At 40.4% G+C, this 27,854-nt stretch overlaps 1 protein-coding gene across 1 annotated transcript in view; it reads right to left on the minus strand.

The window, feature by feature from the left end:
- The window catches only part of PLAGL1 (PLAG1 like zinc finger 1), a 46,207-nt gene that overhangs the window by 16,948 nt on the left and 1,405 nt on the right, over nucleotides 1-27,854 (minus strand). Inside the window, exon 2 of the mRNA XM_027751478.2 lies at nucleotides 11,652-11,694. Within this exon, the coding sequence (XP_027607279.1) occupies nucleotides 11,652-11,670 (19 nt within the window). The 5' untranslated portion in view covers nucleotides 11,671-11,694. The remainder of the gene's footprint in view (nucleotides 1-11,651; nucleotides 11,695-27,854) is intronic.

The raw sequence follows: 27,854 nt of genomic DNA on the forward strand, positions 1-27,854 counted from the left end.
AACTACACAAGCTAACAAATCTTATAGCTGTTAAGATTTTTACTTTGCTGAACTTCACTGCAGCAGGGGGGAGACAGGCATACAGAAGAGCCTGGCACGGGTGCAGGTGCAGACTCTGACCAAGTTGCAGGTGTGCAGCCACCACCTTAATCACAAGGACAAGGTGCTCACCCCCTACAAACTGCCTCTGGAGGGGCTAACAGAAGGGCACATCTGTACACCCCAAGCCTGGTATCCCTGTGCCTGAATCTGCTCCCACTTCTCCCAGATATTGAGAGGCATGGTTGGCAGCAGCCACGGCTTTCCCTGGCTCTTTGGGTCATCAGAAAAGTGAGACCCACTGCCTGCAGGATGCACTCCGACCACATGAGCTGACCGAATGTTCCCAAGGAGGTGAATGGGCTGCGAATGTGGCTCACCTGTACCATCCTCACCATGCTGGTTCTTCCCCCCAGTCCAGGTCTAGGTGACAGTTCTCCTTTGCTTCAGACTATACAGCCTGGCAGCCTCAGTGACCAGCCTGCCTCGTCCTCCAGACGGCTCTGGGGCCAGCCACGCTGCACAGGGACAAGCTCCCGCAGCCAACAGTAGCCAAGCTGGCACAGTAGCTTGGGCAAGCTGGACTTGAGCACAGTCAACAAACTGGTTTCCAAAACAGCAGCACTGTCGAGTACTGTGCCACCCCCACAGGCACAAGCCCGGCCTCGGGGAGAGCTCATTAGCGTGGGCAAGGAGCCACAGGCTGCGGTTACACAGAGTCTGCTGCAGAGATAACAGGAGCTATACATAACCATACTAGGAACTACAATCACTGTCATGATAGCTCAGACATGCCACTAGCTCCTTAACCAATCAGCAGTGGAACATCACTTTTTAAAACCAGTTTGCTAAAAATTAGATGCCTATCAGGACGTCCTTCCTGCGTTTTGTCCAACCTCTATTTTCAAGAGAGACTTTACAGTACCTGAACACTTCAGTGGCCCACAAGATGCCTGCGGTACAATTATGTTCCCTGTGAAGGCAGAGGTAAATCATTCCTTCTAAAACGTCCACTTTGAGCAAGAAACGATCGGCGTCTGAGCAGCACTTGACATTTGCTGTGCTGTTTTGCAGCATTAGAATTAGCTCCCATGAGCAAGGGAGCAAAGATCAGTGTACATAACAGTCCAAATCCTAGACTAATTACAATCATAAGATTTGCATAGCAAACAACAGTAATTTATCACAGAGTAAAACTGTACTGCTCCATTAGCCTTGTTCAGCTTTCACATAGAGGAACACTGCAAAAATACCATCTGGATGTTTTCTGTCCAAGATGCTTTGCACATACCAGTCTTGGTTCTTCTTACTCAGAGGTGTGTGAGGTGGTGCATGAGGGTTTCCTGCCCTATGGTTTCTTCTGCAGCACTGTGCTGGAAAAGCTTAAAAGCCTTGTTCTACAGTGTAATTTATTTGGCAAAAAAGTCAAAGTACTCAATTAGCAAATAGTTAATCACAAGTTATTTTCCCATTATTGTGGGCCACTGACACAATTCCCACTGTAAAGAAATGTTTATGAAAGAAGCTTTATGTGTCCTAAGTTTGATGTGCAAAATGAAGCTCTTAATTAATAATTTATCCTATTTATATTAAAGTAAAATAGAACTTGCTATAACTACCATAATGCAGAATGTCATGCTAAATTTTCTACTGACTAATCTTCACTTTTTAACTATAATAACTGATCCCCAATCCAGCATCAAAATAGGTAAACATTTCTTCAATGTCAACTTTTCACATCTATGTCATACATCAAAATCTTGCATTAACAGAGAGGTACGACTGCTCAGCTCTGCATGAAAAAAAAAGAAAAAAAATAAATCAAGAAACCACACTCCAGGCTGACTTTTCAATCACAATTGCTCACCCGAGCAAAGACTGAAAACTTGCACTTTTGTGCTTGACACAGTGGGAAGTGGGTACTATACTACATTTTCCATAACCCTGCACCCAAAACAACTCCACATGCAAAAAGAAGGGGAGAAAAAAGAGATTTACTCTTACGTGCTTAAGAGGGAAACTTTATAGATTTCAAGCAGTGAGTTCCCACGCCTTTGACACACGAAGACCACGAAGCCTCGCAGTCTGCCTGGTGGCACCAGCAGGGACACTGTGGATGTGCTGCTAGGGCAGTATCAGCTCCTTACCAAGGCCTTGTGCTGGTCACTGCCATGCCCAGGCTTTCTGGTGAGTGGACAGGAGCTCCTGAGATGCAGATGGAGGGGGAGGAGGAGTCCTGCTCCTGTGCAGGAGTGAGCAGCACCCTGCACGTAAATGCCTACACCCATTGGGGCCCCCTCTCCCCGGGAAGGAGAACAGTAGGTGGTTTGCAAACATCCCAAAAATCATTCTTAACATTAAACATATTCATGGGAACATGACCTCATGCTCCTAAAATGTAAAACTTTAAAAATGAGTTACTATATTTGGAGACAGAAACAGAGAAAGAGAACAGCAAACATGCCTTACTGCCGCCCCACCCCATACATTCAGTCAGGCTGGCAGGTCGAGCTAATTCCCTAAAACGGGGACCCAGCACTGCAGGTGAACCCAGCCCTCAGGCATCCTGACCCAGCCACTGATCTGCAGTGACGCTTTCCCTCATCTCACCTCCAACCTCCCCGTGCCTCTGTTTTTGTTCCCCAGAAGAATGAAGATTCAGAGGGAGGGCACATCCCTGGGTTTCCAGCAGCGGAAGATCATCTGTCAAGGCATCTGCTTCTTCCTTACAGCAGTACGATCTTGACAGCACAGCTGTTCTTATGGAAGAATGCCTCTAAGAAGGGAGGCTCAGCACTTATCTGACTATAAAGAAACCTTCTAACACAAAGCACAAATGCATTTTCCTGGCAGACACAAGTTCCAACATGTAAAGTCTTCAGAACTCCAAAACTATTTGTTATACAAACATATAGAAGATAACAACAACTATGATTCATTACTAGTTCCTAATAGGGAGTAATCATGATGACAGTCAAGCACATCTGGGAACAGTTTAGTTTTTTGCCTGGTGGCCACGAAGGAGTACAACAGGCATAGCCAGAATGAATTTAACCAGTTTCCCACAAAAAGTCAGTTTCACACCAATCCCAATGAGGCTACTGTGCTCCTTCTGTCTAGAAAATCTTAGCAAAACAGTTAGAGAAGCCTCAAGGATCACAGCTGGGCTGTGAAATTTAGCAGTTTCAGCAGGTTCCCGTGAAGCCTGTGCAGGAAAAGCAACTCTGTGCTCTGCTTTATCTTACAAACTTTCCAGCTAGGAGGGAAAAAAGTTACCTCCACTGTTTGAACACCTGAAAGGGCAGTAACTTACAAGTCTTTCCTATAAAATTAGAGAAAAAAACCCTCAAGAAACCCACAACACACAAAAAAACCCCCCAACAAACCAAACAACGGGGAAAGTATGTAAGTGTGTTTATCATGTTTAACTTTACTGCAGTTTGATCAACTGATTTATCAAAGTTCTTGGTAGGTTCATTCATCTAAAAATGACCTGAGGTCAAAAAATTCATTGATTGATTGAAAGCTAATTTAAAAAATAATCTTTTGCTCGTTATTCTTGGTATAAAACATACGTGTCACATTTCCAGTACACCATATGGGGTTTGGTTGTTATCAGAACCCATATACATAACCGCCATAGTTCAAGTGAAATCACCTCCTGTAGTTTACATTTAATAGCTTCTAATCAGCACAAACAAAGAGACTTCTCTCATTGCTAAATGCTGAACACATTTCAAACAATGAAATTCAAAAATACAGTTGGATTTTTCAGGGTTTTTTTTCCCTTCTCTCCCTCTCCCTCCACTGTCTGAAGTCATATAAAATTAGATCCAGAAACAGGAAAGGAAGTTAACAGCAAATTCGCAGACACAACTACAATATTTTTACGAGAAAGAGCCTCAGTCAGCATAGCGTGGTCCTACAAAATGCCCAGCAAGAGCCTCCTAAGAGCAAAGCCTTCCTGATGCACTCTGCTCATCTTCTCCAGCAGTCAGACCTGGTGCAAGGCTGTGGCTCCTTGGCTGCAACACCTTCATCTTGCTTTAGGTCTTCCCTAGCGCTGCTCAAACCACGCCGCTTCTGTACTGCAGATAGCAAAACTAAAACCCCCTGTTCACAGAAACACAGCCAGCTATCAAGAGAGTCATATTCAAACTGCTTATAATCACCCTGGGGCTCCTGAGCCACATATTGGACTTCCTAATCTACATCTCCCACAGCACAGGTTCGACCTACCACAGCTGAAGAGGCTTTCATTGGTCACAAGCAAAGAGGCCTTTTGGGGAGATTTTTGACAGGCTGGTTGATTTATTTTAGTGTCAGACCTTTTAGTAGAGAATGTAAATGCTATCGCAGCAATTTAACACAGACACCAGAATCTTCCATCTTTTTACTAGCAGGAAAAAACCCCAGGCACATAAGTCTTCCTAAATGTATGTATGTATAAATACACATGTACGCAGCCACACACACACACACTATATCAAGTGCATTAATACAGTTGACAGTTTTATTGATGGCAGGTCAACACCATGGTTTCAATTCTGATAAATGAAGTGCAGCAATTGTAATGACTAAAGCTTAGTATTAATTAGTTGAAATATTTCCAACCCTTGCAACATTCCCTTAAAAGGGAACCTTAGACTGGGTCTCTGTCTCCATCACTGAACTTGGTTGTTACTGCCCACCAAGTCCAGATGCTGTGTGGAGGAGTCTGGTGGAAGGCTTGGTGGCAAAAGCTACCTCTCCTTAGGAAACCAGTCCAAATCGATTCTTGATTTTCCACGGATGACACAACTTTCAACAGACTTGCGGGAACTTTCCCAGCAAAGATATATTAGCAGCTGGGATATATTTCCAGCTGTTTACTAAAAGAAAGAACCAGGCAGGTAGACACGCTTTGGAGATGGAAATATGATATGAGTTTACTGTAGGATGCAACAAGGAAGCCTGGCACGACAGACCGAAGAGATATTGTACTCATCCCATGGCTGGAGAACTTGAAGTCTTTAGAGGCAGTTATAACATGAAGCAAGCCACAGCTACCGGGAATAAAAGTGCAGTGCAAAAATGATGTGACCCACTTCTGTAGGTATTAGTCTGTGCACTTAGCTCTACTGATGTGCAAGTAGCCACATTATGAAAGAAGGAAGTCCATGGGGAGAAGTGAATATACGGACACATAAAACTGGTTGGAGCTGTGACCCTGAGGTCTGTCCTGAAAGAATACTCCAATGCATACTACATTCAGTGGAAACTATGCCTGAATAAAACTGGAAAATCAGTTAACTTTCTCAGTGAACCACCCAAACTTCCTACTGATATTCCAACTCATCCAAGAGAAAAAAAATTTTTTTTTTACTAATGAACCCTGATGTATATATTTAAAATACTGAAATGAAGGAATCTTCTTTTAAAAGCATTGGCTTTTGTAAATGAAAGGTCATTAACAGCTTGGCAGAACAGCTTTAGCTCTTATTACGCATCCGCTTCATAACAGAGGATACTGCCAACAACTTCTGTTATTCCCTGCCTCATTTCCAACACGAAAAGCATGCCTGATTCCCAGTTCCTCTGGGAAAAAAAATGACCCTGTTAAATTATTCTCCTCTTTTAAGGCGTGATTTCTTAAAAAAAAAAAAAAAATAGGCATTGGGAAGCTCTGCTGCGGAAAAGACACAAAAATGTATTTCTGTGAAAAAAATACGCATGCAAGTGTCGTATCTACATTTCCATTTACTTGTTTTCTTTTTCCTAAGATCTAACATTTATTTGTATTTTTTCTACACTAAAGACTGTTAATGGGAACCACAAGATGATTACCTAATGTCTTGACTGATACTGTACTAAAGAAATTAGGTCCACCTGAGCTTCTTTAACAGACTGACTAAGAAAGGATAACAAAATTGGCAGCAACAGAGTAGGCAGCAGTACAGCACATTTTCCTTACAATGACTATTCTCCTCAGGCATAAGGACAACTTTCACTCTGCTTTCTAAGAGTAATATAGAAATACAGAAATACAAAGAACATGATTATAGATTATTATAGAAGAAGTACATGAGAGTTGCAAAAATTTGTGGGTTTAGAAAAAATCGCACTTTTTCCTACAGATGAAGCTTTCTAAACTCAGATTATAAATATCTCCATAAAGCCCTATTTATTCTACTGCTGACAGTCATCTCAGTTTGAGATCAAATAAAATTCAAACACTTTTCCTATATTTCTGATTAATTTATAGTTTCTTTTAATTATTTCCAAAAGTCACACACACAAAAGTAACAGTAGTCTCTATTGCTGGAATCTAAGAAGCAATCTTGCAATGCAAAACTGCAAGGAATTTGTTCCTGTTTTCATACCTTCCTAGCTCGAAGAACAAGATCAAAGGATGGTAAATGCATCACCTTGGGGGACATGCACCCTTCCTCAGATATGTATATGTGTAACTCCAGTCATTTAGCGTATATATTTAGTTTGAGCTGTGTATGATTACATATCCCACGCTGTACTTGGTATATTTTGCTCTGTTGGTTGGAAATCAAGTATTTTATACTTCTTCCACTTCAACATTGCCAATAGGTTACAACGATATTAATATTTTGTAAAGATCCTTCAAGTTAGAAGAGGCAAATGGAAAACTGTGATAACAGAACATCCTTATGCACCTCCCCACACATCTGGCTAACCACCTTCCAGTCCAGTAAATTAAACATAACACACTCTGCCTTGTCTTATCGCCCAAGTAACAGAGAACAAGTGCCACTTTCCGTGTCACATATGAATCATCTACTTTCTTTTCCATTATACCAACTAAAAAAGCCCCAATCAACTGAGCTTTCCACAACCGTAATTCTTTTCTATTTGCACCATTAAAAGTACCCAGAAACCCTCCCCAGTCAACATTTTCATAACATATCTAGATTACAGCATTAAAAGAACCTACAAACGTATCTCCTGTACAACTTAAATGTTAACTTTAAATTAGCTTTAAATTTTAATGGCTTCCAATGCCTATCATGCATAAATACACTTAAGTGAGGTCTAAAAACAGTCTTGATCCATTTGGATAACAATAGTGTCAACAGAGCCCACAAACATCATATCTGCCTGCTTGAGTTCAGTGTTTTTACATCTTTGTCAAAACCGTAAATGCATTTGCTTTTTTTTTGCCTTTCCCTCTAAAAATCTTGGAAACTTAATGGCAAAGCCACAAGCAAACATGTTGATGCTCTACAGTAAAACAATGTATTTTCATTTTAAGGATCACAAAGTAATCTAAAGAAAGCATGTTTGCATATGGAGCCCAAACTCTTCCAAGAAAAACAGGTAAGTTATCTGCTGGGAGAAGAGCAAAATGAGACAAAACCTAGTAAGATTACTAGCTCAAAATCACTCAAAGAAAAAATGCCAGACTGAGGAACACAAACTATTCCAACAGACCATGAAACTTCCCAAGCACTTCCCCTGAAATGAGGGGACTACTCAAGAGTTTTCAAACTACTGCACACATGCACAGACACTTTAAATCAGGTTTGCAACATAAACACAGCAATTCCTACTGCCATGTAAGAACAAGGCAGCGTGATGGCAATTATTCTGTTCAGAGCTTGCCCTTACACTTAAACTAACAAAGGAAGAAATAACATTACCTAATTTTTTTTCCTGCAATCATAAGTGGGCCACACCTGGAAGTTGTAGCTGCATGAGCCCAGAAATCTTTTTCTTCAGTCACCACAGAAACTAATATAGGAACTCCAGTGATTTGTTCTCTTTTTTTCAGTAAAAAATTTACATATGAATTACACACCAAATTCCTTCAGTCTAATAAACTGTTCTGAACTTGCATGAAGAAAATACTGCTTCTTCGTTATCATCCTCCTCTTGCTACTCTTTGCTGTCTTTCCAAAAAAATTGTACATCTAAAGCCAGCAGCAAGCATAGTGGTAAGTCTATCTCTTGCCTTGATTCCATGCATGGAAACAGAGGTTTGGAAATATATCCTTACATTTCAAAGGATTTTAGATTCCCAGATTTCCTGCCAGACAGGCCTGTTTATTAGTCCCTGCCTTGTGTGTAAGTATTAACACAGCAATCAGTCAAGAAATCATCTGGTGCCACTGGGCTGATTCTCAAAGGCATAAAAAAATTGCATATAACAGCCCACATAAATTACTGATGCTCAGGACCTGACTGGAAGACCGAAATACTGAATTATTTTCTATTATTTTTCATATTCATAAATTACCATTAGATAAAGAACAAACGAGCACATATAGAGGCTAGAAACAGCATATGAGTCTCTTAGGTGTTTCCCGTGACACAATACAATTCAAATATTGTTTTTGCACTTAAGAACAGAAACGCAAACATTTCATAATTTCACTGTGTATGGGAAATCAAAACAAACCTTACCTTATTTAAAATATCAATTTTAGTAAAAAGTCAGGCTATGCTAGTACAGGGTGGCAGGAACCATGCCATCTTCCTTCAGCAGATTTTTCCAAATGCCCCTCTGTTCAACTAAGTCTAACTCCGCTCTGTTTTGTTTCCCCAGGAGGACCCATTCAGGACCATGTGCTCCTTTTCAGCTGTCAATAAACAGAAGCGGTGAATTCCCCAGTGCTTCACAAAGCTAGTTAGGCATAGCCATTCATTTCTTTGGGAAAACAGGGCATTGATTTCAGCAAATTCCCAGGGAGCAGCTACAACAAAGAGATCAAAGATCCACCTCCTTTCCTGCCTGGCTTTGGCCGGCTGGGCTGAGAGGAGCAGCAACAGGTTTCGGAAGAGCAGGCTCAAGCCCCACTGACCACTGCATGCTCCATTCACACCCGTCATCTTCCTACATTCCCGGAACAGCCCCTGGCACTAACCGTGACAAACCCCTACATTCACACAGCATAATATACTGCACGCTAGTTCATCCAAGGATAAAAAGAAAAACAAGCTCCAAGGGAAGTCCGCTGCTTCCCCAACCAGTCGAGCCTCAGTAGCTGCCAGATTTTCCATAAACTTTTTTTTTTCTTAGCTTCTCCATCTCAAACAGAGAAACACTTGCTACCTCAAATTTATTGTGGTGAAAGTTCACTGGAATGCTGGCTTTTTAGGTTTATTTCCATGAGCTTGAAGACTTAGCTGCTGGAGTTTGAGGTCTAGTTGCAGCAGTCCTTGTATTGTGCAGCCATGACATTTTCTTTGTGCAATTTGCCCCAGACTGCAGTGTTTTTTTCCCTAGGAAACTAAGGGGGTTTGTTCTGATTTGGTTAGATTTTTACTTTTTAATTATACGTCTTGTCTTCATTAATGTGACCTGGAACAAGATTTTTAATGCTAGAATTTGACCTTGTATTGAACCAAGCATTAGTAAAAGATGATGCTGTGGACAAGCTTAAGGACTGGTGGTTAGGCTACATGTCTGCTACTAAACAGTAAGAGACAGAGACCGGTTCTTATGGTGCGGAGACCACTCGGCATCAGCTCCACATGTCTAAATGCTCCTCAACTCCTTATCTGTTCCCCAACAAACAGTTTGGTTATATCCAAATTCCTTACCTGGAACACAGTCTGGTAGATATTATCCCCAAAACACACCATAGTGTTGCTTGCTACTATAGGGCAGTACTGAGCTCATGGGCTGGCTCTGAAATATTTATTTATATAAATACAGACATAAAGATCTAGAGTCACTTCACATCTGTACAGATCTGCTGTTTTATTCTTTAGCATTCTCTTGTGCACTGACATTTTACCAAGGCACTGCTTGGCTGTCACAAGTCCCACATGGTCATGTACTCCCACCAGCTGGAACCTGTAAAGGCCCCTCAGCACTGGTACTGCCTCAGGGCCATTCACACATGTCCAAGTGAGAAGACAAATGTCTATCCCATTAGCATGACTGAGTATCACAGGACTTGGCACAGCGCAAGCAGTACAATACTGAGAAGACCAGGGACAGGTGGTAGGGATGACTGACCATTGCACAGAAGATAGCTGAGGACACCAAGAAATACAGAACCGCAGAATTATCGAAGTTGCAAGAGACCTGTGAAGATCAACTAGACCAGCCTCTTGCTGAAAGCAGGCCCTTAAATAGCATTACCCAGGGCCTTGTCAAGCTGTATCTTGAATATGTCCAGTGAGGGGCACTCCACCACTTCCCTGGGCAGCGTATTTGAGTGTTTAATCAATCCCACAGTGAAAATGTTCTGTGCATCCACAAGCATCTCCCCTGAAGCAATTTGTGACCATCACCTCTTGTCCTGTCAGTGCATACTTGGGGAAAGAGTGCTTCCAACTCCTTTTCCATAACCACCATTTTGTACTGGAAGACTAGTAATATGACTAGATCCCCTTGAACCTTCTCTTCTTTGAGCTGAACACATCCAGCTCCTTCAACCTCTACTCAGGTGACAACTTCTCTAACCCACTGATCATCAGGAGAAACATGAGAGAGGTACTGAGCTGAAAAAAGAAAAATGAAACTGATAGGGCATAAAATTACTATAACAGACAAACCAGCTTAAACATGTTAGCACAGTTGAGGAGTCTTGACCCCAACTACTGTGCAGTCACCCTTCCCTCTCTCCATTCTTTAACTTTTCACTCCTGACAGCAGTTCTGCCTGTTGTATACAATACAGTCAGGCATATCACATTCCTTATTTTAGAGTTCTCCCTGTATCTAAATGGCATTTAAGCATGCCCCAAAATTGCCAGTTCGCACTTGAAGCTCAAAAAATGCACAAATAACTTAATCTTGAAGTACAGATATAACCCCCAGAGAAAACTGCTGCCACTCAGCCACTGATGGCTTTATATTTATTAACAGAATACAATTATTAATGAAAAAAATATTGTTTTCTTTGTTCCTCTGGGGAAATATTAAGAAACAATAAAACGGGTTTCCGAAATTCCCCTCTTATACTGCACAGTGTGCAGCTGGGCAGCCCTTGGAAGCAATGATAAAAAATGGCAGCTGAGGCACTGGAGGGACTCCAAAAGAAAGCATGTAGATCAGATCAATAAGCATAGAAAATGTGCTTAATGCTTCGGATAGCTTAAGCTGGAGTGAGAGAGTGTGAGTATCGAGGAAACGTGGGCAGCAGTCTTTTGTGGTAGTTACGACAGCATAGTATAAGGATATGTCATTTGTATATTCTTTTCTGTTAAAAAGAAGGATGGATAATAGTGATGAGGCATGAGATTTGGATACGACTGGGATAATGATGCATTGGAAACACAGGAGTTAAATTCACAAAATGATTTAAAAACCCCAAGCACATCACTCTGTAGTAATCTGGGATGGTATTTGTGCCAAAGATAGATAAAACATTTTAGACAGAATTGTAATTTAAAATCTCAATGAACCAGTCTGTTCTTATACTTGGACCAGATTTTTACAATTTTACTCATATTAAGTCATGCTTTACTCCAAGAATAATCCTGTTGATTATAATGGTAATATTGTTCGACAGATGTCTCAGAAGAAACACAAATGTAAAAGCAGACTTTATACTTCAGATAAAAGACATCAATCATGAGTACATCTGGGAATCTGATAAAAACATATGGTGCAAAAAAATCACTGTGAGATAATGGAAATGTACTTACAGAGCAGGTCTGTTGACATGTTTACAGATCAGGCAAAGGAAACCTACGAAAAATAAATGAAAAAAGAATTATCAGTTTTCTGACCTAGCACTATTCATGTTTATATCTCATGCTAGTAATCATATGCATTGTCTTTTAGTTCTTTAGGAAATAAGGAGAATATATATACAGAAATCTAACAAGGAAGAATTTTAACTTGCAGAAAAAAAAATAAATCCATCTAATTTTTTATTCCTTAATAACTGATTCCACTTCATTTCACAGACAATGTGAACTAACAATATTAATGTAATGCATTTTAATTAAGAGCAGTTCGCCGTAACTCACATCTTCATTAACATTTATTATTAAAACAGAATTTTCAGGCATCGTGTATTCTACCCCATTGCGTGCCATTCTGTGTTTAAGCCTGCTATTTCTGGTATTCATCCTAACAGTCCTGACCCTTGCAGAGTCAAAAAGAATATTAACCAAATACAGGACAAGACATTTAATTTGCTCTCTTGAAAGACTTCTGGAGACCTCTAGTTTTCTGCTGAACTAATTTATCTTGTTCTCTTCCCATTCATCTGCTGGTTTTTGACTGAAATTTTACTATAAGCATACAGGAACAGAGTCTGAGTCTTCTGTAGCTGTCTGAGCAGTCTCCAACATAACGGGATTCCAATGAGTGAATAAGGCTACTTGGAGCAACAGAAATAATAATGCATGTAATAATAAGAGAACACACAAATAACAGTACAAATCACATCAATATATGCCATTTTATGTCATGTACAAAACTTGAAAGTTTCAGGCAGTGTTTGAAGGTGTGTGTATATGAATTAAGAGTGAATGAAAGAGGTTCAACTAGGTGGAGTGCTGGGTCCTGCACTTGGGTCACAACCCCATGCAGTGCCACAGGCTTGGGGAAGAGTGGTTGGAATGTGGCCTCACAGAAAAGGACCTGCTGGTTAACAGTCAGCTGAATATGTGCCTGCAGTGTACCCAGGTGGCCAAGACCAATGGCATCCTGGCCTGTATCAGCAATAGCGTGGTTAGCAGAACTAGGGTAGTAACCGTCCTCCTGTCCTCAGGACTGGTGAGGTCACACCTCAAATCTTGTGTTCAGCTTTGGTCTCCTCACTGCAAGAAAGACATTGAGGTGCTGGAGAGTGTCCAGAGAAGGGCAATGGAGCTGGTGACGGGTCTGGAACACGAGTCTTATAAGAAGTACCTGAGGGAGCTGGGGGTGTTTAGGCTGAAGAAAAGGAGGTTCAGGGTGACCTTATCGCTCTCTACAACTACCTGAAAGTAGGTTGTAGAGAGGTGGGGGTCAGTAACAAGGGCAAGAGGAAACGGCTTCAAGTTGCACCAGGGGAGGTTTAGATTGGATATTAGGAAAAATCTCTTCACCAAAAGGGTTGTCAAACACTGGGACAGGCTGCCCAGGGAAGTGGCTGAGTCCCTATCCCCAGAGGTATTTAAAAGACATGTAGATGTGGAGCTTAGGGATGTGGTTTAGTGGTGGACTTGACAGTGCTGGGTTTATGGCTGGACTCAATGGTCTGAAGAGTTTTTTCCTAAATGATTCTATGATGCTATGAAAACTTGACTCTGATGAAGACAACAGTATTTTGTTGCTGACTGAAATGCGTCAAAGAAAACATCTTCATTTTTAAAAATACAGCGTAAGATACTTACAAATTAATTGGAGCTGGTTGGGAGAGCTGAGGGAAGGGGAGTTTGGAAGAAGGCAATAAAGATGACAGGAAAAATGAGTAGCAAAGAATAAAGAGAATTGAGAAGGAAACAGACTCACAGTAAGTAAGATGAACACAGAGGACGATGAGGCAAAGGGGAGTTAGTGGCCTGCTGATGAGAATTTGCCGAGGAAGAAGCTGTGACTGTCAGGTGCCAGGATGAGGAAGCTGAGATCCAGCTATCTGCTGAAATCTAGAAGCACATTTTCATGTTTGAAAAGACTAAGAGAACACTTCCAGTGATCCACTGCAAGCACCTAAGTTGCCATCTTAGCTTGAGAACATGCTGTGTGTGCCTGCAACCATACTGCAGTCATGCTGAGCGCTCTCCCCAGCATTTACTCAACAGTGATGTACATCCAGCACTACTGGGCAACATAAGAAGATGCTGATTACATTAGCAAATTGACAATCAATAAACTTACATATCCTCATTTAAGCACTTGCAGACCTAATCCCAAGAACAAGACACATAAAGTTAGTAAATCAGACTCATCATCTTACCAGGTGTCTCATTGCAACATAGTCAAACACCCAAGGAATCAAATTGTAAATTCTAGCATAAAATACAGTAGAGAACATATATTTTATAGATGCTTTGGACTCTGGAATTTAGAAGATTTCTGATGTCGAAATATAAAGAACGCTTATACGGCGAATTGGGGATACTGGGGGAGACCTCCAGGCCTTATGCTTCCAGCCCCATTACCTGCGAGGTGAATGCCCTTCCCCCCACCCCAGCACGTGGCCCGGTGACCCCGCAAGGAGCACACACAGACCACCTGGGAGGGACTGACGAAAGAGGAAGTTTATTGTGGGGTTGGGGTTTATAAGGCTTTTAGGAAGGTCAAAGGGGACCAATCACAAGTTCAGGGTCACACAAAAGAAACCATCAGGTAAGGGGTCAACAGCCAATAGGAAGGGGTTAAACAAAGGACCAATGGGACACCTCGGGACACCTTCCCAGGACACCTTGTGTGGGAGACAATAGCTTCACAGGGGGTGTTTGGGAGACAGTGACACTGCAGAAAATACACAAACATGTTGAGACATGTTTAAACTACAGTAAAAGCTTCTGTTTCCATAGGGTTTGAGCTGTTTTCCTCACCAGTCCATCTCTGACAGGACTTTTTCCATACTGTATATGGCAAGTTCATTGCCACACGCTTAGTCTTTCCTTCCCACATCCTTAAACTTATCTTTCAAGTGTATGCTGACTTCATCAAACAGAAGACAAGTACAAGCTTTTTATTTTAAAAGATTATTTCCAGTGGTGGGTGGTTAGGGGTAGTTGACAGGTATACTATAGACTTTACTGCAGAAAATTCCTATTTTCAACACAAACCAAAAAGATCCCTTCCACCTTTGTGCTGCACACATTCCCTAGTGGGATAAAACTAAGAGGGAGCAACTCATCAGAAAGTCTCGTCAGGGAAGATACTACAAGGAAAGATGCTTCAACTGCCCATGCACAAGCATCCTGTGTCATTTAAGGTGCCCAAGGACATCTGAAACACCCACATGAGTCTGATAGCAATACTAATGATTGTAAAGGAGAAAGAGTCCCTCCTTCTGACCAGGAGCTAAAAGTCAGGCAAGGCTACACAGGGCATCTCAAAGAGTATTAGACACTTACATTTCAGCAAATTAATCAAGTCCTACAGTATTGAAGTTTGTGTGTTTTTACAAGAAGCCAGGCAGATAATGGGCAGATTGCTGGTAAATCACTTGTGTCTGAGATCAAGGGGACTGCAGATGAGGCATGAAACACAAGTGCCAGCACATCAACTTCTCTTCTGTAACCTCTGTCCTCTACCAAAACAGCTGCCTCTGGTGAACATACAGCTTATAAACTAGCTTTGTCTCTGACTGGGACTGTGTGCAGCTGGGAGAAAGGAGCAGTAAAGGGGCCCACATGCTGAAAGGACATCAATGAGTCTCCTTTTTTCAGGTGAAAACAGGCATGCTGAGTGCATGCTTCCTAAGCAGCAAGTGTCCTAGTCTGATTTCCATTATCCAGAAAACACTTCATTTCTGAAAAAGATCTACTCTGCAGTTTGATTCCATTCTGGTTGAGAGCAAGGCACTTGTCTGTGGTGTTAATTGCTAAAAATTTGGGCCTTGCAGAGGGAACAGTGGACTCTAAGGACATCCATATGTGACTGTATACGTGCCAACCTTTGTCATCTCCAGAAACAGCAGGCTACATGTTGCCACTGTCAGTGCAGTGCCTTCAACTAATAAAGACTTCATCCCCACTGCAAGGAATTACTAGGCAAAAGGACTTGTGCTTTCACCATGATGCCATCTGAAGATGACAAGAGAACATGCTGCCTGCAAAAGAGACCTATACCATGCAGAGACAAAGACCTGGATCATAGCTTTTGAATTATGAATCCACTGCAAGCGGAAACACAGTTGTTCTGAAATAGCATCTGCCCCCACCAAGTCTTCAGAAGTTATTACAGGATTCCTTACACTGTTTTTCGCACAAAAACAATGTCAAAAAACAATTACAATTGTCAGCACAGGCATATTCTTTCTAATGACCTGACATTATACAGCCCAAAAATGCACCTCCGTTTCATGCTGCATGCCAAAGAGGTGCATTTTTAACCAGTCACCAGAAGACTCTTCTGAGGCTGTGAAGTCGTCTATCCACCTTACTTAGGCAGCTGAAAAGGGACACTGCTGTACCTCAGATACTTGGAAGAATGTCCAGCACAACTCACTTATAGATTCACAACAGCCTCATGTAAATTTATATTGTTATCTAAGTACCTTTTACCATATTTTAAGTGTGTAAAGGTAAAAAACAAATAGAAGTATTTTTTCAAGACATCTATGGTAAGTAACACAGTTGCAGATGTCTTTAAAACACACAAGCAAAGATATGACAGGAAAACCGCACTTAACCTACTTACACTGAGATTAAATCAGGAAGGACTCTCTTCCCCCACTACAGAAATCAGTTGCTGGGGTTTAACTTTCAGCATACCTTATGACTCAGGTTGCATCCATCAGAAGAAAACACACCTTCAAGAGACAACGCATCTATCACAGAGCATTTGCATTCCACTGGTGTCCCTATTTGTGCTCTTTTGGCTACTGCTAGTGCTCGTGGTGGGCTAAATGCATTTCTGCTGACATAGTTTCTCTTCTCCTGAATTTATGAACAGGAAAGAAAATAATAATAATATAGAATAATGTAAAAGTAATATAAATAATAGAGAAATTATTTAAGATTTATGGAGTACTAACAGGGAAAAATGAATATGCAGGACTAAATTCTCCATGTAAGAAATCTACGGAGATTTTCTGAAGTTTCTGTTAGTCCCACGTGTGTATCCACATCAGGATTTGGTGAATGTTAACTACAACTCATCAAACGTGTTCAACAGTGCTATTCTGTGCATTTTTTATCTACCACATGTAGAGTCCCTCACTGGTGAAAATTATAAATCACTGTTTTTATAATATAAAATAACATAATTTGTAATGGTCCAATTATATTTGTTTTTCAAATCTTGGAATTATTTTAGAATTATAAAACAGAATAATTGTTTTGCCATCATGTTTTTCTTTATGTACAGGATTCTGCATCTTTCCCTTGATTAAGCAATAAACTTGAGCAGTACAACACAAAAAAGCTTGTGCCCCTGATCCAGAAATCTGCCTCATTAATATTGCAGAAGTTCTTTCTATGTAAGTCTTATTTGTGAACGTAAAAAATAAGGAAAACCCCAAATTATATATGTAACATCTTTCTCTTTAACAAAGAATTATGCAAAGGTAAAAAAATTGTACAAAACCACAAGGCAGACTGTGGATGGACAAAAGTCATAAACTCAAGGATATATTTTCTCTAATGTGTTTACTAAGAATATTTTTTATACCTTCGTGATAATGTTTTAAATTATGTATACACACGCATACGCAGACACTATACAAATATATAAACTGGTCCTGCTGCTGAAGGAAATTTTATAACTATGTACACATCTCTACAGATTAAATGCCTTGGTATGCAAGCAGCCAAGAGCACTGTCAGTTGCCAGTAACTTCAAGACATGATTCTATTGACTTTGATAATTTTTGGATCTGTTGGTTTATATTTTGGCAAATCTGTATGTAAAACAGTACCATTCCTTTCACCAACCAATCAATAGTCTAACCTGGTTATGATCCCCTCAACATATAGCATCATCAAATATGGTCCACATATGCACCTAATATATACAAGTCTGTTTTCAGTTTAAAGCAAAACCCCACAATTTTCATTAAAAGTAAATCCATTTTATATCCTGTGTTCTGATACCAAAACACAAAGACCAGCAAATCCCACTCCATGTTTCTAAGCAAGTTTTTCTTGTTCTGAAATATGGCATTCTCTCTCATCATAGTTTTCCTAGCTTCTATCACTCCATGTTGATCTATTTTGGTCAGCAAAAGACCTATGGCAGAGAAGGCATCAAACACAAGCCTTTGCCCGTCTCCAGTGCCTTGATAATAAGAAATGCTATTAAACAGTATTTCTAAAAAGAGATACTAACAAAAGGGAGAAAAACTCCTAGGGAATGATACCAAATGGCATCTCATGCCAGCCTGCCTTACTGAGGGCTGCTCTTGTTATTTGGCTTTGCAAAGCACTCAGCATTTTGACTTTGATCCAGCAAAGCAATTCTGCATTTCCCATGTCTTTGCACCACTGACTTGCAGAGAACTATTCGTACACATGAAGACAAACCTACACTTCATATTGTTTGGGTCAGGATCAAGGCACCAATCATCTTTCTAGATCCTTGTTTTGTTATGAGAATTGCTTAAAATAAGCTAAAAAAATAAATCTTTAAAGTGTGAGCTTTAGAAAGCCTCAAGACCCAGGAACATTCCTAAAATAATTTGCATTCCACAGCAGCAGGGCAAAACCATTTCCATTTCAATGAGCTTGTGGAGAGGACTCTGGTCCACTGGCTGAAACTCAGGACTGAGCCCTGGCATAAAATAAACACCAAACCCATTTGTACAAGGTCACATGAGAAACCACTTTTTCCTGTTCTCCCTCACTACATTGGCTAAACTCTTTTCATTACTTCAGACCTGCATCCCAACACTCACTTCAAGATAGGTACTTCCACTCCTCTCTGCTGGACAGGGGCTGGTTGGCAGGGAGTTTTCCTGTCCCTTTCCTGCATCATCCTCAAGCAGCTGTCCCCAAAGAGTTCAAAAATGTTTTACAAAAACCTTGGCTTTAACACTTGGTCCTTTCATAAGCTTTATACAAATAAAACACACTAGCAGCCACAAACTTTCCAAAGTGGTGAGCAAAACACATAGTAGAGACAGACGGACAGACAACTTTCACACGGTGCAACAGTCACTCCTGTGACCAGAGAGGGGGAAACACATTTAGCCAGTACTTTAGCAACATCAGTAAATTTCAGGAAATCATAAAAACAGATTTGTCACCTGGAAGCCAACACCTTACCTCACACATCTTGCTTAGTAATCGAAAATCTCCCAGCCTCAGATACTCACAAACTCGCACTTAGCTACGGCATCACCCAGGCATATCCTAAGCACTATTGTAATAATGTGATGCAGTATGTAATGTTGCTGCTAAATACTTTTATTCAAATTATTCGGTCAAATTCCACTCTCAGTTTTGCTCACTCTCACACACATTTAGCAGCTTTAAATTTAAATGCTGTGAAATGACTACTCCATTCAGAAACTTGTAAAGAATTTTTACCTAAAAAAGGATTTCCAGGTCAAGAATATTGGTATTTTCAGGCATTTTAGATGCAACAGGTGATCTTAATAGTGATTTCAACAGCTTTAGCAGCTTGGCATCTTTAGTTCCTTCAAAAAAGCTGGATGTCTCTATACATAAATTATGTATCAAAACATAATTAATGCTCTTCCACAATATGCCTCTCTGTTTGTTACCAGTGTCTCGGCTGGAAAAAATGTTTTCCTTTTTCTGTCCACTCCTACAGGCCTCAGAGATTTGCTTAAGCTCTCTGAAGGAAGCAATGATAGCACTAATACATCCTTATAACTCTAAAGCATAAGCAAAGAGTTTTCACTAAGAACTTAATATTCAAGGTAGAGAGACAGCAGTAACTAATTTGTTTAATTAAATGGCACAAGCCTTATACTGGATAACAGCTGCCTGTTACATCCCTCCATTTGTTTGCTTCAATCTGCACACTCAGATTTTCTGCCAACAGCAGCCGGATCTGTCAATGGCAAACTCTGCAGCAATATCATCTATATCCTTTCACTTCTGTTCACACATGAGGACTGGCTGGAGCAGGATACTGCATGAAAAATGCAACCAACCACTTCATACGGTACAGAGGCAAGGGGCAATTATTAGAACTAATTTACTGAAACTGGCCATCACACTAATTGTCAGGGACTAATTCTGTTGGAACTAAACTGTAACTTTAGGAGTGATTCCTTATTGCATTTGCTGAAAGGGTATGTTAGTTTTAGTGGTTCTATTTTCATAGTAGTGCTTAGAATGCCTATGGTGCACAAATCTAAAAATATCCAAATCCTCCAAATACTGTATATATGCCTGATTAATGAAAGCTACACATTCTCAACTACTATTTAGCTGTTTTCTTAGTTCTTCCTTTGGTTATCAAGCCTACGATGACTCCAAAATTCCACAAATTGTGACTTGCAGGTTATTGATGAATAAAAATAGATATGCAGGTCATTATGCATGAATAAAAGCAGATACAGACCATTCATGTTCAGCACAGTAACCTGTTTCTCAGATAAAGGAGAGATAAAATGTTGCTCCCCACTGTCAACTAAAGATCAGTTGAACCTCTTGTTCTCCTGTACTGACAGCTTGTAACACAGAGTTATAACTGGAGGTCTGGACTGGAAGCCTCCTCAGCAACTATAAGGTATACAAACCTTTTTGGGATTCTATGTCACTTCTTGCACATTACTCAAACAAGAAGCCAAAAAAAATGCAGCATTACACGCACAGTGTTCCTGCTTGTGTAACATTTCAACCTGCACAGCAATGTTGTTCTACCATTTTCTCCAGCAAAACTGAAACTTGAGTAAATTAAAGGAGACTGTCTCCTCTACGCAAGCTTCTTTTCTTCAGTGAAGGAGAATGCCAAAGGAATTATGAACCAGGATAACGAGGCCAGTGCTGAACAGCCCTGAGGAGACCAGTAAAGGAAGAGTTCAGCCACTACTTCCAGAGAACGAAAAAAACAACTTAAAAATAAGTAACCTTTAACTTTCCTATCACTACCAAATAAATAGCTTGAAATATAGTCCACCATGGATTAATGAATGCAAAGTGCAGGCAGATATAAAATAGACCCTCTATTTCAGCAGTTCAGCAGACTTATACAGTCTAAAAAGTCAGTGAATTTGAAAAGTAAAAATTTTTACAGTAATATATCCTGCTAATAGTTTTACAAATCAAAAAAGACCCTCATTCTACATTGTTGTCAACTATTCTGTGAACTGTTTTTTTGATCCGGGTAAAAAACATTTCAAATAATCTTATTTTTATTCTCTATTTTCTATTAGTTAATGAAGTCTATACTAATTTTTGTAATGTATTATTTTATATTATTTTATAATGTTGAGATTTTTAATGTTGATAAAAGTGGTATGAAAAACAGCAAAAATCTGATAATTTTCTGTTTTTCTGAACCAAGTCACTTGGATGACTTCTAACATCCTCTTATACACTCTGTAACTCAGTATTTCATCTTTGCTAGAGGTCCAGAAATCTGTAAATATTTGCCTGTATTGGTGCTGAAGCCTGCAATGTTCTGAGATTCAGATTTCAACACTGACAAATTACTGAAACGGTAAGAACAATTTAGAGGAAAAAAAAAATCACTTCAAGTCCTATCTTTTCTTTTAGAATAAGATAAAGAGGGAAAACCAATTTACTCTCCTATTTATCCTTGTTTTGTTTTCTTCCTTGCCAATCTCCCTGGTTTGGTCAGGGCAGCCTTTCTTCATTTTATTTAATAAATGCTTGAAAACTAGGATACATTTTCAGTAGCCAAACACCTCCACATACCTTAGTAGACTCAATGAAAAATCTGTACAGCAAATTCATGCATTAAAAAGGGAGATGACTCCTTCTATCACTTAACATTAAGAGTATTTTAGAGAAGAGCAGCATGTAAATGTGCACAGGTCAAGTATAGATGATTTCCAAGACTAAAATTTATTCTTGTCACTGGCAGCTGTTATGTGAGAAGTAATAAGGTCCAGAAGCCTGGGCATGACCAGTGATAAGAATATCATTACGATCCATCTGCAACCGCCAAGAGACACAAAACGCCTCTGCAATCTTTTGTTCTAAGTAAAATTAAAATTCCAAAGCAACAGGTTTTCAAACCAGGACATAGTGCATGTCACCACACAAACACCTCCCCGACCCCCCCAAATGGATTCACATAAGGGCAAGCTGAGAATACCTTTCAGAACTACAGAATTTTAGTATCACAGATTTTATAGTACATATGTTTGCTTTACCTGTGTATTTACTTGCTTTGCGTGGAAAGGAGTGTTAGATTTGTAAAAACAAGTGAGTCATGAACAAGTCAAAATATTTCCAGTAAACTTATTTTTGCCTGAATATGCTAAGTTAACTGAAACCAAAACATTTTGCAGAAATGTATCAGCTTCACTGGTTTGTGATGAATCAGTGCTACAGGCTGTGTTACATTTCACTGAAATTGTTAGTTACAGACAGAATCACGAAGTCACAGAATCAATTGGGTTGGAAAAGACCTTTGAGATCAACAAGTCCAACATGAGTGAACACCATCATGTCAACTAGACCATGGCACTAAGTGCCACATCCAGTCTTTTCTTAAACACCTCCAGGGCCAGTGACTCCACCACCTCCCTGGGCAACCCATTCCAATGTCTAATCACCCTTTCTGTGAAGAAATTCTTCCTAATGTCCACCCTAAACCTCCTCTGGTGCAGCTTAAGATTGTGTCCTCTTGTCCTACTGTCAGTTGTCTGGGAGAAGAGACCAACCCCCACCTGGCTACAACCTCCTTTCAGGTAGTTGTAGAGAGTGATGAGGTCTCCCCGAGTCTCCTCTTCCCCAGGCTAAACAATACCAGCTTCATCAGCCTCTCCTCATAGGACTTGTGCTCCAGACCCTTCATCAGCTATATTGCCCTTTTCTGGACAAGGGGAGTTTCATTCTCCTTCATTTGGGATCTAACAGCTTTCCCACAACTGTAGAAATCCTCACCTTATTTTCATTATTTGCATTAGCATCTACCACTAAAGCGATCACTGATGATCTCTTGATCTCCTTCAAGTGCCTAGCACCACTGGAATAAGGAAGGGCTACCTGGCTGCCACATTTACAAGAAGTAATTGATGCTTCTACTCAGGATACCTCATCTGCTAGTTTTCAAATGTCCCTTTCACTGAAAGAGGGAGGAGTGCATCATAGTGCATTTGGACTCATTCTGGCCAGTAGCCCTGGTCTTTTCTTGGATGAGCCCTTAAAATACAAAAATATAGTGTTAAAACATAGTGTTTCAGCAGGCAAATCACCTACTACTGTTTCACTAGGAGAGATATTAAGTCACTTGTTTAATTAATATGTGTGATTGCTGAGATACCTAAGTGCAGTTGAAGCAGAAAAGCATTATGTTACATCTTCTTAGTTTATCTTAATCACTTTAAAAGGGTTTAACGTCTTTTCTTTACTCAATGAGGCTGGTGAGCCATGTCTCCCAGCATGGGGAAAAAAAAAAATCAGAAGCCAGAAAGCATCCCAGACCATGTCCCAGAGCATTTCGAAGGTTGCCTCTCTGCACAGAAAGTTGAGCTGGTTGCTAAGACTAAGTGAAAATTTAATTAAAATAGAACTTATAATGACTAAACAAATCTCTGGGGGTTTTGTACTCTTCCTCCATCTAAGAGTTTCTCTTTTGTTACTTCAATCCAACTTCAGTTATGTTTTTAGTAACTTCTTTCTTTTAGCTAACACTTCCCATCATTTTACTATCTTTCCTTTGCCTTTTGTTCATCACCTCTTTCCACAACTTTGTTCAGCATCACTACTTCTATTCCTTTCATATTCCCCTTGGTTCTCTGCATGGCATATCTGTGACAATGACTCTAGAGACAATTCCACCTGGCAATTCCACCTCTTTGCTATGTCTTCAACATGTGTATCACTGGCCTTTTCACTGCTTACTATTGCACTTGGTGTCTTCTTTGGGCGTCAATCTGTTAAGGCATTGTCAAAACAGAATATTCATGCCATGTAAACCACTTTTTATAGCTTGTTTATTGCCCAGTCTTGCAGCGCTTTTATTGTAATCTTCTAAAAAGCCATATTGATTCTAAAGTTACTTATTTCTGTAGGACAGGACAAACCAAGCTGTTGATCACATTATACAGGCTGTGGTAATTGAAATAACATTCCAACTAAAGTAAACCAACAAAATTGCAGTGACAGTTTATGACCAAAAGAATCACATGGGACTCTTGGTATTGCATTTCTCTCTAAAAGATACAAGACACTCTTGCAGAAGATATCCTTGCTTATCCTCAAGAGTTCCTCAACACCATTCGCAGCAACAGGTAGAATGACTGACTGAAGGAGCAAAGTTTAATATTACTCAATGCACTACATTTGCTTGCTATTGTATACGTTAGCACAGGTTAGATATGCTATACTAGTATTTTCCTAAGTGCACTCTACCAGCTGCTATTCTGCATTTGCTGCCAATGTGTTTTCTGCTACAGTTCTTCAGATGATCATTTGATGATCTAAGTTTGACAAGGGACAGTGCCTCTCAACAGGATAAACCCAGCAAATTCACTAATCTGTGGATGAATCTTGCCATTCTGGAGTGACTAGAGCACCTGAAGTGGCAGCACACGACCCTCCAACACAGTTAGCATCACTGTGAAGGCAAAGCACGGTGCCATCTGTGCAATGAACATGGTGAGAAGTTCCACAAGGTGTGTCTGGGTCATGTAGGTCATCTGCAACACCACTCAGCACACAGAGCTGTCATTTAGCACTGAGACACCTCTAAGCGCAACACGCAGGTCTGGGCAGCCACCAACTGAACTACCTTAAGTATGAGCACAGGAGCTTTCCCGTCAGGACCCCCACTGTCCCATGTAAGGCAAAAGAAACAGTACCACTCAAGAGACCCAAGAGATGAATGCTCTCCTATTATATCCCAACATACAAAAGAGACAATTCCCCTGCTCCTCTCCAGGATACACAGAAAATAGGCAATGAAGAAGCATCCTCCTAGGACAGACTCTTTTCCATCTCCCTCAGAGCAGGGGAGGAGAAGACAGAGGAGACAACAACTGGGACAGGGAATCCTACATTACACAGAGGACTGTCTCCCAGCAGTTGGACTGGGATGAACATCAGCACTTACTCTCTGATCCCTGTGGGTCAGACAGCTGGAATGTCTTTTTCCTCATTACTTAATCATTGGAGAGGCAGGACTAGGTGCCACTCAGCAGACCGTGGTAGTATTCCTGAGATACTCCTTATATCTTCCTTTATACTCCTAAGTTAAGAATAACAAGATGAAATGCACACAGTTCTTCTACACAGCTACTTTTTCAGGCTTTTCACTGATACTAACAAGAACTACAGTTTTCATTTATATTTGTTTATCTTCAAGAATTTGCTAGATTAATCTTTCTATACTTAAAAGCCGAGGCCCTCCAGAGGAAAAAATTACAACAAACAAGAATGTTTTGTTACCAACCCAGCACAACTGAGCTTAATTTAAACTCTTTTATGACCCACCACAAGGACTAGAAATGCATGCTTTTCTGTGCTTTATTCCAACTGCAGTTTTTTGAGGTTTAAGCAAGGGAATATACAGTGTCAGTTTTCAGAGATGCACTTTGAAAAATCACGAAATCTGAAAAAACACTGTGAGGTAATCAGTGTGATCAAGTTATCTCTCCAACTCATTAGAACTAAAAATCAGTGCCTTATGGTACAATCTCTATTGTATCATGATTCCAGCTTGCAATGATGAGTAGCTAATACTATTTGGGAAGCTTAAATTTTGCTATCTCAAGTTGTTTGTGAAACTCCTTCTCCTAAAATAGTGCTCTAGATGTAGGAAGGAGAAAGATAAAAACAGATCTACTCTGTCCTCTGAGACAGAACTAGTTTACAAAGGCATCCTTGATCCTGATTTAGCACTGCAACTCATACCATTGTACAAAAGATCAATCAGGACAAGCAGAAAAAGCAAGAAAAAAGAGGAAATATAAGATGCATACAGACAGTAAAGCCCACTGGAAAGAACTGTCACTTCTATATTGTCATGTTGGAGACATCTGAAACCCAAAACACACTTTCACATCAAACTGCAAATAGCCCACATACAGAAGAATGTAGTGGAAGATAGAGATAAGTCAGCAAAAAAGTAAAGCTAGAAGCAAAATATTTATTTGATTATCCTCAGGATATGTGCAGGATTACATTTTATGATCAACTTTCAAGACTTTCCCATATAGAATTCAAGTCAACTGACCTTCTTTCTGTCCTAACTCTTGTTATTTCCTGCTAGTTATCACAAAATAGCAGTATCCTTGGCATCATTTAAAGAGATTTCCTACTTCTTTCCACACACGCAAGAGAAGAACAAACAGTTTCTTCTGGGTTTAGTGACAATTAAATGATGTGACCGCTTGTACGGTGGCACGGGCTTAAGCAGAAGTGTGTGACTGCTGTTCCCTTGGTGCTTGAAGCAGTCTTGTTTGCTTCCCGCTTATCTTTGAAAGCAGGAACATCTTAAAATAAAAGCACAGCAGGGCCAGTAGGGAACTAGTTGGCAATACTCTAGTTTTGAAAACATCTTGTGTGTTGGATTGCTCTTACTGAAGAGGACTAGTTAGATTTGTAAAGTCAGGTGAAATTTATAACACCAGCACTGACTGTCTTAAGTACAGTGCACGTATGGGCAGGGTGGGGGTTGATGTTTTTTTGGGTTTTAATCATCAGTCAAGAAATTAGGAGTCTGAGGGAGAAGGACAGCAGCTCAGGTCCCAGGCATGCAACACACTGCAGATTAAACGTATCTCAATAGTCATGGGGAGGGGAGTTATCTTACGATGTTTACTTTCCACCAAACCCTGGCAGAAGGGCAGACAGAGAGGGAATACATGCATGTGCTCACAGAGCTTCACAACAAGGAGATTCTCTCTGCAGAGAAAATTACAGAATTGAAAGGAAATAAAAGTTATTGTCTTTAGTTAGAGAGCATCAATCTGTGACCTGCAAGTGTCCAGGTTAAAAGAAAGTCTACTCACAAGTAATGCAGTCAAAATGGTTTAACTCTTCATTTTTATCTTTGAAAAACTGAGCAATTTTAAATAAACTTGAAGATGTCAAATTAAGACTTCAACCTGGTTAAATTTAGAGAATAAACTAGATGATTAAATGGCCCTTTTCAAGAAATAGTTATTTATTTTCCTGTGTTTATGTACCTTCTTCTACCCAACTCTCCAAACCTGCCACTACCGTTCTCACTCTGATGCACAGGTCCAGAGGAACTGGTACAGTCCTTCTAATGTTATTTCTACCTTTTATTCCCACTCTAACACAAATAATCCTATTATCAGTTTTTAGCATCTGCATGATCAGAACGATCAGGCCCTATTTCCATGTCAGAGCACTAAACAATTCAAAATGAGGTTAGGCAGTTCTACTACTCCAGGATCTATACCCACTCCCATTAGGTTTGCAAATGAGATTTTGACTGCTTTGACTTACAATTCAGGGCAAGTAAGTGCACACTAATGGTGGAAAATATACTGCACATACAATGGCACCACAGCAGCAAACATGCACAGTATCGAGTTATAGTCACACAGTTTGTCACTGATCCTCTCACTGTACCTGTACCTCTGTCTAGCACAGGTTCCACCCAGAGCCACCTGCCCCCCACAGCCCCATTTTCTCTCACACAGTATGATCACTCCCTATGGACAGAAGCAGAGCAGGGCTCTGTGCGCTGCTTCTTCAGACCAACAACAGGGACAGGAGGGACTGGTGAAGGGAAATTCCCAGTGACACCATCTTTATTCCTCCTCAGCGAAGGGTCAGAGCACAACAGAAATGCTGCACATTACAGGTTCAGTGGTGTACTGCAGATTGCGCGACAAAAAAAGAGATGCTCTTGCTGGAGAAGCTGCCAAGTCAGGACGGGACTGACTGACACTTTGTGCTGCTGTACATGATTAAGTATCTGAGACTTAAACAGAAAGATTTTCTGCTAAGCATGGGACAACCAATAATAAGGTGCACATGCTGATGTTAATTTTACAACTGCAATACCAAGATGTGAGTGCTCAGATTGGGAACCTCTTCCTCATCCTGTCAGAGCCAGATTTGCTGATCTTCTGGTAATAATGCCAAGCACATCCT

The sequence above is a fragment of the Pipra filicauda genome, unplaced genomic scaffold (assembly GCF_003945595.2).
Source record: "Pipra filicauda isolate LSUMZ 115617 unplaced genomic scaffold, ASM394559v2 scaffold55_size4083901_pilon, whole genome shotgun sequence".
NCBI classification, from domain to species: Eukaryota; Metazoa; Chordata; class Aves; order Passeriformes; family Pipridae; genus Pipra; species Pipra filicauda.